This window comes from Prionailurus bengalensis, chromosome B1, assembly GCF_016509475.1.
Source record: "Prionailurus bengalensis isolate Pbe53 chromosome B1, Fcat_Pben_1.1_paternal_pri, whole genome shotgun sequence".
Lineage (NCBI taxonomy): Eukaryota > Metazoa > Chordata > Mammalia > Carnivora > Felidae > Prionailurus > Prionailurus bengalensis.
In genome coordinates, this window is record NC_057344.1 from 7,082,960 (window position 1) to 7,099,744 (window position 16,785).

Genomic DNA, 16,785 nt, shown 5'->3' on the forward strand with positions numbered 1-16,785 from the left:
CTTAAACCTGATGCCACGGTTTTCAGTGTAAATAATGGCTTAAATCTGTGCTGAGATAAAGGCCGTATCTAAATGATTTGCTTAATTGGACGGAAGAGCCCTTGTTACAGAAGGGAGCCATGATGACATTCATCCTGATTGGCCTCCAGTGTAAGCAGGGCCTGCCTTTGGATTATTAAGTACGTGAGGTTATCAGCTACGTAACAAGGGAGTAAGTCAGCTCCTGTTGGAAGAGACGGAAGGAGGCTCTGGGTTCCCCCCAGTGTGGTGACCGCGTGCCCACTAATGACGCGGTTTTGGTCGTTTTGCCCTCCGGGTTCTTGTGGGTCGTGGAGAAAATTTTCCTCAGGCGGGTGCAACGTCTTTTATTTTGTCAAGGAGTTTTAAATTTGCTGACAATTGTGTATTCAGACTCTACGGCACAAATAAGTGAAATGCTTAGATCTCAAATATAACAAAATGAATACAAATTTGCATGCCAAAAACGGAAACACCGTGAAAGGATATAAAAGAGAGTGTTTAAAAAATTTTTTTATCTTTTATTTTGAGAGAGAAACAGAGAGCACGGGCGGGGGAGGGGCGGAGAGGGAGGCTGAGAATCCCTAGCAGGCGCCGTGCTGTGACCTCGATGACCTGAGCCGAAATCAAGCGTCACTTAACTGGCCAGGCCACCCAGGTGCCCCTCAGAGAGAGTCTTCACAAATCATGTTCATGATAGGCAAATTCAGTATTGTTAACATGACACATCTCCCCAAATTTGTCAGTAGATTCAATGCCATCTGAATCAGAATCCCGGTAAGTTGTAGATTTTTAAAACCGTTTCCAACGTTAGAATAGCTTGCACACTTAGGGAGAAAAAGTCGAAGATTCCTCACCCCCTTCCGCTCATTCCAAAAATTAACCCAAAGGGCCATCGCGATTAGAGAACGACATTGGCAACAGAACAGACCCATTGGTAAATGGAACAGAATTGAGGGCCTGAAAATAGACCCATTCAAATATAGTCACCCGAGCTTGGCCTTCGGAGCACAGCGGTGCGGGGTGGGGGGGGGGGGGGGATTCTTTTCAGTAACAGCTGCAGGGACTGTTCCGCTGCGTGGAGAAATGAACAGAAAACCCACCACACGCTGGAACTTACATAAACTTAAAAGCAAAATGCAAACTTAAAAAATTCTGGAATAAGAAAATACGTACTTGAACTCGGGCATAGAGGTAAGTTTTTGTATACAACACCAAAAGCATGATCCATGAAAGAGAAACATCGATAATGGCGAGTTTCATCAAAATTACAATGTTACTCTGCAGAAGATTCTGCTAAGAGAATGGAAAGGCTTCTGCAGACAAGGAGATCTTTGCATAACAGATACCAGAAGAAAGGATTTGTATGGAAAATATGGTAAAGACTCATAACACCTAAAAAGAAGAAAATTTAAAAAATAAAAATGAGTAGAGTTCTGAGGAGAGATACCAATACAGAACTTAGATAGCAAATTAATATACAGAAACATCCTCAACACCACTCACTTTTAGGGAAAAGCAAATTAAGTGAGTTACCACTTACTACTGCACATTAAGATGATGCTAAAATTTAGAAAAATTCACAAAACATTCTGACCAGCCTGAGGAACCACGAGGACCTGTGGTGGGAAGGAATGTGACACAGATACTTTAGAAGACAGTCTGGCAGGTTTCTTACAATGCAAACATGGTCTCGTCTCATAATAATTGTATTTCCAGATATTTATCCATCTGGACTGAAAACTTAGACCCACACCATAACAGCACACCAATATTTATAGCAACTTTATCATGATGGCCCCAAACTGGAAGGAGCCGACACGTCCTTCAGTGGGTGAATATATAACCAAAACGAACAACCGTGAAATGGAATAGTATCCAGTGATGAAAAGACAATGAAGTATGAAGCCACATGAAGACATGGATGAAGGTTACATGCATATTTCTCAGTAGAAGAAGCCAGTCTGAAAATGACACATACTGTATTATCTCTATGATCTTGGAGAAGATACAAAACTATAGAAATGCTAAATAGATGAGTAGATTCCCGGGATCTGTGAAAGGAGAAGATTGAATAAGTGAAACGTTCTAAATGACTCTTTAATGGTGGTTACCTGCCCCTATGCATTTGTCAAATCCCTTACGATTTTACAGCCAAAATGGTGACTCTTAATGAGTTTAAATTTGAAAATAATCCTTTGGGAACTAGCTTAATCCCAAAATGGAATAAGAATGTTACACAATGAATTTACTAAAAAGTATGAAACAAAGAAACTGTAGGTGGAGGAAGGATGGGGCTGGCCTAAGTAACTTGGAATGAGTGAAGTCTGTAAGACCAGAACCAAAAGGAATTGTTACATAAACAGTGCACTCAACTTGATAAAGTTCTTTCCCAGGGAGGTACTAGTTAACAATTCCGAAACCACTATACACATGAACTGGAATTTAACAATTAAAAAAGGATGGCGGATAGGAGGAGCCAGGTACCTCACTTTGAGGGTAGGAAGTTAGAGATAAGCATGGAAAGGAGGTTAGAATAATCCATGTTGGATACATCACTATGAACTAGTGCTTAGCTTAGCACAGATACAGATGGCTTTCATAAACAATATTTACAGTTGGGTGTATATTCGTAGGTTAGCGCGTGCGCACACACAGTTCCTTGCAGTGTCTACTGAGAGGGTCAAGAAGCAATGGCACTCCGTAGCAACAAGCACATTTAGCTCTAGAACCTGGGTTTAATACTGGTCTCCAATAGGATGAACCAGGGCTCCTCAGAGAAATGGCTGATACTAGGACTGGGCAGGAAATGTACAGACAATCCTGAAGAACCTTGAGTTTCTAAAAAGGAAGTTAGTTAAAACAAAAAATAAAGATGAGGTTAAGCAAAAGGAAAACAAGAGCCAAATTAAAGATCTCCTAACGCCAAAGTTGAAATACTTTGGACAACAAAATAAAGTAGAATTGAATTCTGATTCAAAGTATAAATCTACAGATATGAATTGATGTGTATACATGAATGGGAAAGAATAGATAGTACTCATACCAAGAGGAAAAAAAACAAAGTAACTGATTCATAACTTTGTTCTTCGAGGAGGTGGAACATAACTCCCCATTCCTTAAATGTGGGCTGTATACAGTGACTTCCTTCCAAAGAGTATGAATAGTAAGGACGGGAAAACAAGTAAATTTACAGTGGAGAAATCTGACAGCACTATTAAGTCATTTTGAAAGCATAGAGCCTTGATAAAGAAGTAATGAAAATGGCTATTTATCTCTGTTATCTTTCTCTCAATACCAAAAACCACAGACATTCTAATCATGGGGGAAAAAAATCAGATAAACCTGAATGGTAGTTCTAAAGACTGTCAAAGTCATCAAAAACCAAAATCTAAGAAAATGTCATAGTCAAGAGGATCCTAAGGAGACATGATGAATAAATATGACGTGGTATACTAGATGGGAGTCTGAACAGTAAAGATAAACCTACGGAAGTCGGAATGACGTATCAACTTTAGTTGATGACATATTAATTCATAAATTGAGTCAAAAATGGCATAGTGGTACAAGATGATAAGAGAGGGAACTGGGTCTTAGGTATATGGGAAATATCTTTATATTTTTTGGAAATTTTCTGTATTATTCTGAATACAATCTATTCCAAAATTAAAAGTTTATTTAAAACACCATTATAATTTTCTAACACTTACTTACATGTTTGATTATTCCTACTATTAATAACTCGTAATTGACAGTGTACTAGTCATATTCTCTATTTTTTTAATTTGGAAGAATTTTGACATTGATGGGTAAATAGAACTAATATATGATCGTGTATTGCATATGTTTGTGTGTGTGTGTGTGGTTCTGGTATGGTTGAGTTTATGTGTCTTACTCTCTACAAATAGCTTTTCTAAGAGGGTCAGCATTCAGATTTTAAAATTCTCTGTCATATCTTGTCTCAACATTTCCAAAGGCTGATTTCATAGCACTTCTAATGATGAATTGATTCATTGTAATTGGCTTCCTTACTCCAAAGCATTCTTGTTCTTGTGTGTTTCCATACACACTTTTAGCACAGTCAAATCTATCCAACTATCCAACTAAGAAACTTGTTAAGGTTTGTAAGAGTGTAAACAGAATGTAGCACCATGAAGATCTGATAGCTTTTCGTAGCGCTTACCCAAACAGGAGAGTTTTAAAAACATTTCATCTGAGTTTCGTAGATGGTGGTTTGTAGAGTTAACAAAAAGTAAAAATGGCAGACTATTTTGTAAAAGCTTTCAGATGCTGTTATTTTTGGGGGGGAAAGAAATACCTCATATCGTTATTGGAGGCCCAACCCTAGAAATGGTTGTAACTATAGTTGGCCTTACAAGCTACTATTAAGTAGGCAAAAAGATTTGCCTATTAAGTAGGCAAAAAGATTTGCCTGTTATGTTTAACAAAATTCAAATGGAATTTCTAATGAGGAAATCACAGTAGGCCTCAAATACTGTTAAGAACATGTGAAGCACGGGCACCTGGGTGACTCAGTCAGTTGAGTGTCCGACTTCAGCTCAGGTCATGATCTCAAAGTGCGTGGGTTGGAGCCCCGCCTCAGGCTCAGTGCTGCCAGCTCAGAGCCTAGAGCTTGCTTCCGATTCTGCCCCTCCTCCACTCACACTGTCTCTGTCTCTCTCTCTCTCTCAAAAATAATCAAACATTAAAAAGATATTTAAAAAAAAAGGACACAGAAAGCAAAATACATTCCATGCTTTTCCATTCTGCAACAGAAGTCATTCATTATGAACAATATACTAGATTATAAGGTATATTCCTATAATCATAAAATATCAACAGTCAAAATAGTTCATTGACTTTACTGATATGAAAGAAAAGCTGGAAATGTTCTTATTATGAAGAAGTTATTGAAAGATGGCTTTGATATAAAAGCCTACCTGGCATGAGCCATGACAACGGAGCAACTCTGGCAGGTGTATGAAAGGGTGGAAGCTGTTACCACCCTGTCTCCCCACACCCCATGGTTATGGGAGATCTGTGCTCTGCTCAGCTCATTATTTGTATGCAAAATGTATTCTGTGCATTTAAGTAGGGTAGTCTTTTTAAATAGTGTACAAACAAAAGGTCCCCATTTTTTGTGTGTGAAATTGGTGAGCAGGTGGGATGTTCTCATGGGTTTGAAGACTGCTTGACAAACACACAAGATTGGGGATCAAGCCAAATGCAGTCAGGGTGCTTCCTTCACAGATTAATGGTATCGATCAAATTAGTGACATGTATCAAATGTGTATGTTCAGAATACCATACTACAGTGATTAGTTGCATAGAAATTTATAATTAGCATAATGTGTTGCTTTAGCATGGTATTAGCGTGGTATTCTGAACAATGTGGAGACATTTAAGAAAGCTTTCCAAGGAAACATCTCAATTTTTAAAAATATATATTCATGGAGTTCTTCTAGACCAGCCATGTTTGTAAATGTGTTACATGATTTAACTCATTCTGTTCTCAAAAAAGCCTATCAAATATTATCCACAATTAGTAAATGGTTAAATGATTTACTCAAAGCCCCACAGCTCCTAAATGGTAGATGTGGTCTTCAGACAATGTCTGGTTCTAAATGTGTTCCTGTAACCTCTGCCTTGTACTGCTGCTTCTCAAGCTAAGATCTGGATATAACACCCACCAGACTCTGAAGTCAGAAATAATTCTGTGTTCATCTCTGCATCCTGAGCTCTCAGACCAATGCCTGGTATGTTTCATGTACACGGTTTTGATGAATAAATGAACACTCAAGGAGAATTCTCCAGAGAAGTGATACACTGAAATAAAGCCTGTACTAGAGACATGAAAGCCAAGTATTGTGAAAGGTCTCCGGGTCCAGGACCTAACTTGGGCTGATAGAATTAAGACCGGCTTTATGGAGTGACATGCGAGCAGTGTTTGAAAGGTATTAACCACAAGAATATTTGTGTAATGTGGAAAACAGCCTTGCCAAAGCTCTGAGTCTTGAATTGAGTTCTCCTGCTGGGTGTTAGTAAAATATACCAGGAGAAAACAATGTTAAGTTCCTCTGGGAGTTTGTATTCTAGTTTTGGAAATGGAGGTAACTAAAATATGGAGTAGGTTTAGGGTTCTACTAAATTTTTGTCCTGGGAAAACAAAAAACAAAAATCCAAAACTGCGGCAGCAGGGTATTTCCCATAATTCTTTCTTATAGGCCATAGATTAAGCTGTCCCCAGAGAAATGCACGCTAAGAACTTTTTATGTTGTAGTGTGTCTAGAAAATAAAGGTAGGGGTATTTAAATATGTTATACCATGATGATGTGTGTTGTCTCTAAACACAAGGCGGTTAGTTGGGGTCTTCAGGAAGTAATAAAATGAAACTGAATCCTTGAGGATAAATTGTTGGTTATTCGGAATTTGGACACAACAGATAGCATTCCTTCTACATATTTACCTAATGTTAGTAAGATTTTTTAGAGAGTAGAGGTAAGTTAAAATCTTCAAATGCCAGGGGAAACAGAACTGGACTAGGAAAACAAAAATTGCAAAATTAAGTTGGAGAATGAGGTATTGATAGTTCAAATAATTGGGGGGATGCTTCGTGAAGAACAAAAGCTGTTTGATTTCAGTAAAACAGCAGTGTGATGTTCTAACTTGCCCACCTACTGTGCCACACTCCCCAGCTTTGTGGCAGCCGTGAGTGGCCCACGTTCCCGACGCAGCCTTCTGGTGCCAGGGCAACACAAACGTTGTTCTCAGGGAATCGTAGTTGTGCGTTCGGACCGTCTGGGGGCTCCAGGAGGGACGGGCTCTCCTTTTGCGACGGCCTTAGAACTCTCTGGGGGCTGAAGGACCCTCCTGGCTGGCAATGTCAAGAGCATCTCAATGAAATCTACTAGCTGCACTTGCAGGGATTGAGCACAGGGGCGGGAGGCAGGCGGACCAGGGAGCCCCCGCGGGAGGACGCTGGGAGATAAGCCTGCCGAGCGCCGCGGCATCTGAAGGCCACGCTGATGCCTGCTGTTGGACACGTGCTGGGAAAACGTGTGAGGGCACCACGCGAGTCCACCGTCAGCACTGGAGCAGGTGCAGGGAAGGGTGGGACAGGGCCGACGTCCTGCCCGAGCCCTGGAGGAGAGCGCCTACAGAGTCAGTCTGCCGTGACTGGCGGGGTGTTTTGGCTGCGGTTGTTGAAGGAGATCGGTCTCAAGTCACGAGGTGACCTCTGAGCTGACGGAACAGACGTCAGGGCCACACACGCCGAACAGCCGTTACAAAGAGTTGAGAAAATCACTGAACAAGCGTAATAACAACAGACCCTGGGACGGTAGGAGAATCTGATTTCTGAGGACCGCTTCTAATATTCAAAATATCCAGTATTCGGCAAAAAATTACGAGTCACGTGAAGAAATCAGAAGGTATACCCCACCCTCGGGAAAAGAAGATCGGACAGATGCGGTCTCTGAGGAAGCACAGACCGTGCACGTGCTGGACAGAAGCTTCAGAACAGGTGTCTCCGTGAGGCTCAAAGGATTGAAGGAAACCAGAAGAACGTTATTTCACCAAGTTGGGAGTTTCAGTAAGGAGACAGAAGTTATAGGACGGAATCAAATAGAAGTTCTGGAGCCGAAGAGCACAATTCCGAAGAGTACAATGACGAAAGGCTCCAACCCTGGATTTGAGCAGGCAAAAGAAATAACCAGTGAACACGAAGACAAATCAGTTGAAATTATGACCTCGTTTATAAATGAGCCAAAGATGGTCTCCGTATTTTTTACTTCTTTGCAGCAGACCAGGCCCATGAGCTTAAAAACCCACCAGTGCCAAACTCGCATTTTTACACCCAATTGTTGTAAACAGCTCGGATTAGCAGATTTGTAACCATTCAGAGCCTGCGTGCTGTGCATACTGACATTGCACCTGCTAGCCATAGCCATAAAGGTAAACCGTGGACCGCCCAATGCTCTCAGTGCTGCTAGCCCCCCGTAGATGTGACCCGGGGACTCCCCGTGTGCGAATGAGACTTCATCGGGACGCGAAGATGGCTCTCCCCCCGCCCTGCCCGGAGCTCTGTTGCCAGCCTCCCCTTCTGGGTGGCGGCCCCACAGTTTTCCTCTGGAAGGAGTCAACTTGTGAGGGACTTCCCCTTACAGCAAGTTGTCAATGTGCTACCCAAAGCTAGTTGTGTCACTCCATCACCTTGTAGTCATAGATTTTCCTTTATCTGCCCTGAAGTCCCTTGATCTCAGTACAGCGGCCCAGCACACTTCCATCCATAGGTCGGTGGAGATAAAGCCCCTTGGAACATGAGATCCTCTCAGAAGGGGGTGTGTGCGTCAATCTTAGGGGTCCCAACTCTAGCACAGGCCCCACCCCCAGGAGGCACCAGGATGGATCCCTTCCTTCCTGGAGACACACGGGCAGAGGGTGTGTGATTCCCAGCCAAGCCACCAGAAATGGTCTCAAATTTAGTTGGGGCTCAGGATTACAGCTAAAATCAACTGCAGCATGGGGATAAGGTACATATTGTTATAAACAGATGAAATATACTACAACCTGTTTATATTTTTAAGAATGGTTATGAAATACGTCAATATAAAAATAGGGCAGAGGGGTAAATTCACATCTCTGCTTATGCAATGTCACTGGCAAATACAAAATACCTATTACCTGTAATAACAACTTGGTGTATGTAGAACTGAGTTCTCAGTCTTTTCAATAAGTCTGAAGGTGAAAGCAGTAAGCTTAGTTCTGCCTTAGAACTGATGAGTCACAGAAAGGTTCAGTAACAAGATCTCACTGGCTGTGACAGTGGAAATTAAAACCCATGAGGTTTGTCTCCAGGGTCTGAATTTCTCATCACTAATTGGTCCCCTTCATACCTCCCTGTGTCCCTGCCTGATCACAGACCTGCCTCTCCAGCCTGGGTGCCAAGATGTTGGACATTGATTGCTTATTGTCCTCGCACATGACTCACCCTGGCTGCAGGGTAAAATCACTGGTGGGTAATTTTTAAAAATGATCTGGGGCGCCCAGGTGGCTCCGCTGGTTGGGCGTCTGACTGGCTCAAGTCACGATCTCATGGTTTGTGAGTTTGAGCCCCGCATCAGGTTCTATTCTGACAGCCCGGAGCCTGGAGCCTGCTTTGGATTCTGTGTCTCCCTCCCTCCCTCTCTCTGCTCTTCCCCCGCTCATGCTGCCTCTCTCCCTGTCTCTCAAAAAAATTTTTTTTAACCATCAGTTCCACCCAGAGATGTGCTCATTTAATTGGTCCCAGGCTAAGATTTTAGGATTGTGGCAGCTTGGGAAGAGAACATCCCCCCCTTGAGGTTTAGGTCCAGTATTAGGGTTTGTTGAAGGGCAGAGCATTTCCAGGGCCTGGGACCAAAGCTGGGGAGACGGCCCCTGTGAGAACTTTCATTTTGTTTGGAGAAGAGTACGTTACATTTATGCCAAAGTCTTCTGTGATGTCTGACAGGTTAGGGGATTTTATGGTACTAGTTTTCTTTGCAGGACTGCTTGGGGGTGCACGGCCGTGGCTCTGGAGTGCAGGTAGGCACATAACTCCGGACTCACTTGAGCAGATGTTAGGTATGGTTGTGGGATGAACTCCTACCCCCAAAGAAGCTTCGTGGAAAAACTCCAAGGAATGTCGTTGGTCTGGAAAGACCACTGCCTGTTTCCCTGGCCCCATGTGGTCGCCTAGGGGCACAGGCAGGAGACAACCCTGCAGCTTACACTGATGTCCAGTAGGGTCCTGCCGGGCCGGGCCGAGCGTCCCTGCTGTGTGCCACCAGGGCGCAGGAGGCAGCTGACGGTGACACGTTGGAAAGAGCGGACCTGATCTGTGTGGAAGAAACTGCTGGAGAAAGGGGGAGACACGGAGTCCTGCTGAGTCTCACCCACGTACCGAGGAGCGCAGGCTTGAGCCCCTGTTTACAACCGCGCAGAGAAAACTAGAATTTCACCAACATTAGATTTTTCAGCAACAGGGTTTATTGTTTAAATATTTACAAGTAATAATCTATTGAAAAAATTTAATTTCTTACAAACTTCTGCATTCAGTATTCCCGGATCACCTTACTATTCTGCACTTACATGCTACATTTTCCCCATGAATAGTTATTTTCTGAAAATCCTGAAATATTTGCTAAATTCTACGTCAAAAGGCTCTTTTAGAGGTTTTTGTCCCCCGACTTAGTTTTCTGATGTGAAATCTAGTTGAAGTTACCTCCACTTTGGTTTCACGACTGATGTCTCCTTAGGGTAAGAACTTTAACGTTGGCTAAGAAGTGAGTGACCACTGGATTCTCCTCTGCTGGTGACACTGCTCTGTAGGGTCTGTGTCCTCACACGCGCCACGGGGCTTCTCTGTGAGCCAAGGGGTTCCCGTGAGTCTTCACCGCGGTGTGACTTTTGGTGTTCCTCAAGAGCGTTCTCCTCTTCCATCTGGGGCGAGCGTCTACTCAGACCTCACTGAGCTTTCTTGGGCGCAGGCCCGGTGCCCGCTGAGCGGCGTGTGCAGTGATGACCGACCTCGGGCTTCCCCCGCACGGAGGTGCCGAGGCCGAGAGCCGTGGCCGCAAACCTGTCCCTTCCTCGCATTTACAGAGTGAGTGTGCTCGTGTCGCCTGTGGTCGGAGCACTGACCGAAGGTCTTGCCGCGTGGACAGCACACGGCGGATTTCTCCCAGAGAAGTTTGCGTGAGTCCGACGAATGAGACCGAACGACGTGCGAGTCCTGTGGCGCGTTTCAGTGTTAACCGCTGTGGTGGACGTGGTGCCCGCCTTCGTGACAGTCGTGCCACGCGGGTCATGTGAGGTCAGGACATTTGCCGAAGGCATTCCTAATTTTCTCTCCGTTGTGGGTGCCCTCGTGTCGTCTCAGGGCAGAACACTGACTGAAGGCTTTCCCACAGAGGTGGCACTCGTACGGTTTCTCCCCAGTGTGCGTTCTCTCGTGCCGTCTGAGGGCAGAGCATTTACTGAAGGCTTTCCCACAGAGGTGGCACTCGTACGGCTGCTCCCCCGTGTGCGTTCTCTCGTGCTGTCTGAGGTTGGAGGACTGGCTGAAGGCTTTCCCACACAGGTGACACTCGTACGGTTTCTCTCCAGTGTGAGTCAGATTGTGTTTTCTAAGGTCAGAGCTTTGAATGAAGGCATTCCCACAGAGACGGCATTCGTAGGGCTTCTCTCCGGTGTGAGTCATCTCGTGTCTCCTCAGGCTGGAGCAATTGCTAAAGGCTTTCCCACACAGATGGCACTCACATGATTTACCTCTAGTGTGAAGGTGCTTGTGTTGATTAAGGTACGACTCACTAACGGATTTTTGACACTGTTTACTGACACAGGGGGTCTTTTCTGTGGGAGTCAACAGACGCCGAGTCACCATGAAGCTGCGAGTGAAATCTTCTTCCAAGTCACTGCATTCAAAGGGATCCTCTGGCGAAGGAGACTTCTGCTTTGGGGAAAGAGGTGGAAGGTTGGTAAAGCTTTGTCTATGTCCATACGTTCCCTTCTCTATAGGAATAGAAATCGTTCAGTGATGGTCTCCAATCAAAATTCAGTATTACTTGCACACACATGATGGGTTACTCCCCTGCATACATGAAGATTTTCCCTTTTGTAGCATCCCAACTGCAGAGCTTATTACCTGATTTTGGAGACCTTAACATGTTTCAAAGACTAGGCATAAGATCAGTGTTTATGAACTTCTGATCAATGTTTAAAAACCTTTTCTTAAAGATTCTCAGGTTATGGATTTGAGCTCAGATTCATTAAACCTTTTGCTCAAATAAAAAAGGCTTAATCCCAATTTAATGTAAATTAGGCTATTGTGCTCAATTACTAACATTCTATTTCCAGGTCTTTGAGTGAGCTGGGTGACTACCCCTGGAACTCACCTCTGGCATGACCGTAGATGTGTCCTTGCTGCTGATACGCTGTGGGGCAATCATGTCTTGTTCTTTAAGGGCACTTTCCCCACCTAAAACAATTGAAAAAAAACACAAATATTTCGAATGGCATTAGGGGAATGAAAATGTTGACTTTGATGGGGGCAAATAAATCAAGGGAAGGAATACTCCAGGAATACTAAGTAATTGGCAAGTGAAGATTTCAAATTGAATTATAAAAAAATTCTAAGGGAGAGAAGTTGGGTAGGCAGTGTGAGTTACTGCGTGAAAATTTAACTGTGATAAGCACATGAATATGCTCTCCCTAAAGCCAAAAAAAGACAGTGGCAGGAGGAAACATGAACCGTGCCTGTCACATGCGAGGAATAATGGTAACTGAAGAATTCTGCCCCAGTGTCCTTCCTCGCATTTTAGGAAGCATCCCTCACTGGACAAGACCTTCAGCCGGCATTTCCAGGAACATGCTCCCTACTGAGCAGGCACGTCGCCTACTAAGCACAGGTCCCTGCGGCTCACCTGGACCCTGGCCTTGGAGAGATCCGCTTCCTTCAGCCCACAGCTCTTCTCCCTGCTGCTCCAGCTGGAAAATCACATCTGACTGGCAATGTTGGTACCCTGGTCATTGAAAAAAGGTACATGGATTTTGAATTCTGTGCTGATAAAAGTCCTCTCCTTCCCCGAAGCTAGTAATTATCATCAAGTCCAGGACAGGCTACTGCGGAAGGACAAGGACAACACTGAAGTTCACCCCAGGCACCACTTGAATAGAAAAGAACACTGACATCCAGACAGTGTGTTCACAACAGTGAAGACCTCTGGATGCTGATGTCCATGCCCAAGCTCAAAGAACGCCAGTCAGTCTGCATTACATGCTGAATATCTCCAGAGTGGGTTGAATATTATTTTCAAACAGACACCAACAAACATAAGCTCTACAAGAATAACCAAGTTCTATTGTTTTCATTAGTCTGCTTTCAACTCTTGCCACAGTGACTAGAGCAGAATAATTATTTAGACAATGTTTAATCAGCTTATTTCTACATTCAGAAATACTGAGTTCCCAGTTCTCTTTGTGTTAGAGACTGAGTAGCAACAAAGACATTAAATTGTGGCTAAGATTACATTCTAGTGGGGTGACAAACTAGATGGAGCAAAATACAAAGAAATAACTTATTTTTCCAGGAAGGTCTATGAAAGATTCAGGGAAGAGTGTGGAGTGGGTATGTCGAAGCTATTCCAGATTCCTGTGGACGGAGGGACTGACTACCTCCCGACCCACCCATCTGTATACGTATACGTGCATACAGATACACACGTACTGGCAGGCTCACCCAGGGAGACCAGATGACGTATATTTTCCAGCATCACATCTCTGAACAGCTTTCGCTGGGATGCGTCCAGCAGGGCCCACTCTTCCTGGGTGAAGTCTACAGCTACATCTTCAAATGTCACTGATTCCTGAAACATCATGGATATTCCGGTTTAGACCGAGCACTCCCAACAGGCGTCCAGAGTAGGAGGGTTGAGCTGACAGCTCTGAGGAAGGGGGCGGAGGCGCCAGGTGTGTCGAAAGATCAAACTGAACGTGGGGTTCCGTCAGCTCATTCTCAGTACCGAATGGGCAGCTGCCTTTCAGATTCATCACAGAGATACATCCAGTCTGAAGCAATAAGACTTCTTTATAAGGGGGTATCACGTGAAGCGTGACATAATATTACCTGGAACTTTAAAAAAAACAACAACAACTGGTATTTCTAGGGGCTCCTGGCTGGCTCGGTCAGTACAGCAGGTGACTCTTGACCTCTGGATTGTGAGTTCAAGCCCCACACTGGGTGTGAAGCCTACTTACAAAAGTAAATACGTAAAATAAAGACAAAGTCTAAAATAAAAACTGGTAATGATGGTTTCTGATATGTGGCACTTGAAAATTAATAACTAAAACTCACTTTCTGGTAATTTCAAGTAACTTTACCGACGCACTGTAAGGCAAACAATAACCGTGACCTGTCTCTTTAAACCATGACGCCATTCCCATAGGTAAACATTTAGTAAACTGTTACGAGTACTGAAAGACTTGATAAACTAATGTACGAAGTTCTTCCTAAGTAAACGTGTATTAACTATAAGCCATTTGCCTATTACTCCTTACATTGTCCCAAGAACCTTGAAACCATCTCTAGCATTCTTCAAAAATGAACAGGTTTCATAAAGAACTTGGTAAAAATAGTGTTGTCTCGCTCATCTCTATGGGATGCAGATGTTCATAATAAAGGACAAGGTCAGAAGGCTCAGCAGCAAAGCCAGGGACCTCTGAGACGGCTGTGCCGGGGGACAGTCCTGTGCCACAAGGACTCCCAATCCCAATCTTCTCTGGGACCTCAGACACAGTTATCACCGTCTCCTATCTGGTCCTTCTGCTAAAGGATAACAGAAGTCTCTTGACTGGTTTTGGTTTATTTAATTCTTAAAAAGTTTCTGCAGGATCTTAAATTGTACTCTACTCCCTTGTCCTGAGTATATAGCCACAGTTATGGAAATAATACTCCCTATACACTAATTGCAGCTAAGAATATTTTCTTAAAACGTTAATTAATTACAGTAAGGCAAAATGTGTGACTGGGAACATGAATGATAGTGAAAAGTTCTCTTTTTAAGAAGTTTCCAAAAGTACAAATACACTCTATCAAAACTTTAAAACTGGACAGAATGAGTGACCCTTCATGCCTTTTCTGGCCTAAACCTTTCTCGTGCTCCTTTCGCACCCAAAGACCCCAACCAGGACCTGTAACACTGGACTGTCAGAACCCACCTCCCTATTGGACTACAGTGTTGCCCTCCTGGCTCATCTCTTCATCACAACCCTTTACAAAGGACCATTATAGCTAACAGCGTGATTAGTGAGTGAATCATTTCCCAGTAAGGATATGGACTAAGAGAAAAAAACTTTTCTTCTTTTCTGTAAATACCTAAGCGTAATGGAGGCGAGAGTAAACTAGTGTGAGGTAGAAAGGTTATTAGTTACTGAGGAGTTCCTGACCCATTAGAACCATCCCAGAGTCCTGGGGAGATTTCACTGGAGCTCAAATCCCTGAATACTTCCTGACTGCACCTGGAACATCCGTGCCAATGGGAAAATCCCTCCCGTCAGATGGCACAAGGGTGTAAGCGGAAAGAGGCGATCCCCACTCACCAGTGGCTGCATTGTCAATAACCCAGATGCAGGTGTCTTTCTCTGGGTCCTCGCTCACTGGCAGTCCAAGCACTAAGCAGGCAAAGCTGAGGACGGAGAAAGAAGCCATGAGATGCGGTCCTGCACATAATGTCTAGTCTAAACTGTCATGAAGCCCCAAACCTTCACCTGGATGTGACACTCCCCACCCAGCCCCACCAACCTGCAGCGCGCTCTACAAGAAATGCAGAGGACTCGCCTCCTCTCCCGTGGTCTAGAGTTAAGAAGACTGACTACAGTTGCTAAAAAAAACACCCCCCCCCCCCAAAAAAAAATACAAATATAGATGTCTCAGGATAAGACCACTGAAAGTATTGAGTGTATATGGCAATCAGCCCACGGCATCCAGAGTTCTTCAGTTCCCTCTGTGACTCCAGAGCGTGGGGATCCTGGACTTCGGCCGCATGTCGAGTTTGATTTCCATCTGGAGGTAAATACTCGACTTTCTCAGATTTCCTTATTCTCCTACACAAGCAGTGGTTGTCCAGCATCCATGGCAACCTTCTGGAGCCACATTGCCTTTCTGCTCTCCCTCAACTCCACCTCTGCGATCTGCGCTCCCCCCGCAGATGTGGATGTCAAAAAAACTAAGTTTATGATAGGATTACTCAATTCAAGGACTTACTCCATTTGGAGAGATCAGTGGCACTCAGTCTGCTCCCCTGCATCAGAAAGGAGGAGTATAGGAGTCAGAGCGTTCCTGTTATGTACTGTCCCAACCCTCCAGGTCATTCGGGTAACTTGGAATGGCTGGGGTTCAGGAGGATATCTAGCTACTCTTCGATTATTTTAGCTAAGTGGTAGCACAAGGCCTTGAAATCCGATTCTATATGAGTCTTCATTAGCTGTACTATCCTGCATCACACACACACATACACGTATACATACATGCACATTTACGTATATACACAAATGTGTGTGAAAGACAGAGAAAGCCATTTATAAACTGTAAATTCTCCCCTAAAATACCAATAATAATTAAATGTATTTCATGGGAAAATGACGACAATGTGTCATAAGCAAAAACAGGGTAACTCACCCATTTGTACCTGGGGTCCAGAAAAAGAGGGAAAAAAAGGAAATTTGTATCAAATGTGACTCTGCTTGGATATTTACATGATCCACTTATTTAATCTTCACAATAAACTGGTGATTTTAATTGATTTACTAATTTAACAAAAGACCTGAAGAGAAGAGGTTCAAAACAATTTCTGTATTTTAATCTTGCTCTGCCTGTCTCCCATGCTCAAATTCCTTAAGAATCACACCCCATGCCTGGGTTTAACCTGGAAAATCATGTCGGTTCTGACTTAATGAGAAGCCCTCCGCTGTTACTACAACGTCCTCTTCCTACTTTTTCAAGAAACACACCCCACACTCAGGTCTCTGTGCGCGGGAACCGACAGCAGGTGACTTCCGTGCGCCTGCCTTTTCTGTGGCCAAATGTGACCCACGTGGCAAAGAAGCCGATCCCTGCCTAACACCAGCACCACCACTCCTAGGGCTTTTCAAATGTGTCTGGCATCTCTACCTTGGAGAAGTGAATCATTCTTCCACGCTCCATAAATACTTCAAATCTGCAGGCTCTTCAATCTACACGTTCTCCCCTTT

The 16,785-nt window shown here is 43.9% G+C and overlaps 1 protein-coding gene across 6 annotated transcripts in view; it reads right to left on the reverse strand.

Moving 5' to 3' along the window:
* Positions 1–10,003: 10,003 nt before the first annotated feature.
* LOC122470277 (zinc finger protein 705A-like) overlaps positions 10,004–16,785 on the reverse strand; it is a 30,544-nt gene continuing 23,762 nt past the window's right edge. For 2 of the 6 annotated variants that reach the window (XM_043557712.1, XM_043557736.1), the window contains exons 4-8: positions 15,136–15,221; positions 13,277–13,403; positions 12,462–12,560; positions 11,934–12,016; positions 10,004–11,491 (exon numbers count right to left, since the gene is read on the reverse strand). In XM_043557712.1, the coding sequence (XP_043413647.1) occupies positions 10,844–11,491; positions 11,934–12,016; positions 12,462–12,560; positions 13,277–13,403; positions 15,136–15,147 (969 nt within the window). In that variant the 5' untranslated portion in view covers positions 15,148–15,221 and the 3' untranslated portion in view covers positions 10,004–10,843. Of the gene's footprint in view, positions 11,492–11,933; positions 12,017–12,461; positions 12,561–13,276; positions 13,404–15,135; positions 15,222–15,799; positions 15,837–16,213; positions 16,224–16,785 lie in introns of all 6 variants that reach the window. The other 4 variants (XM_043557727.1, XM_043557755.1, XM_043557720.1 and 1 more) reach the window with 4 other exon arrangements.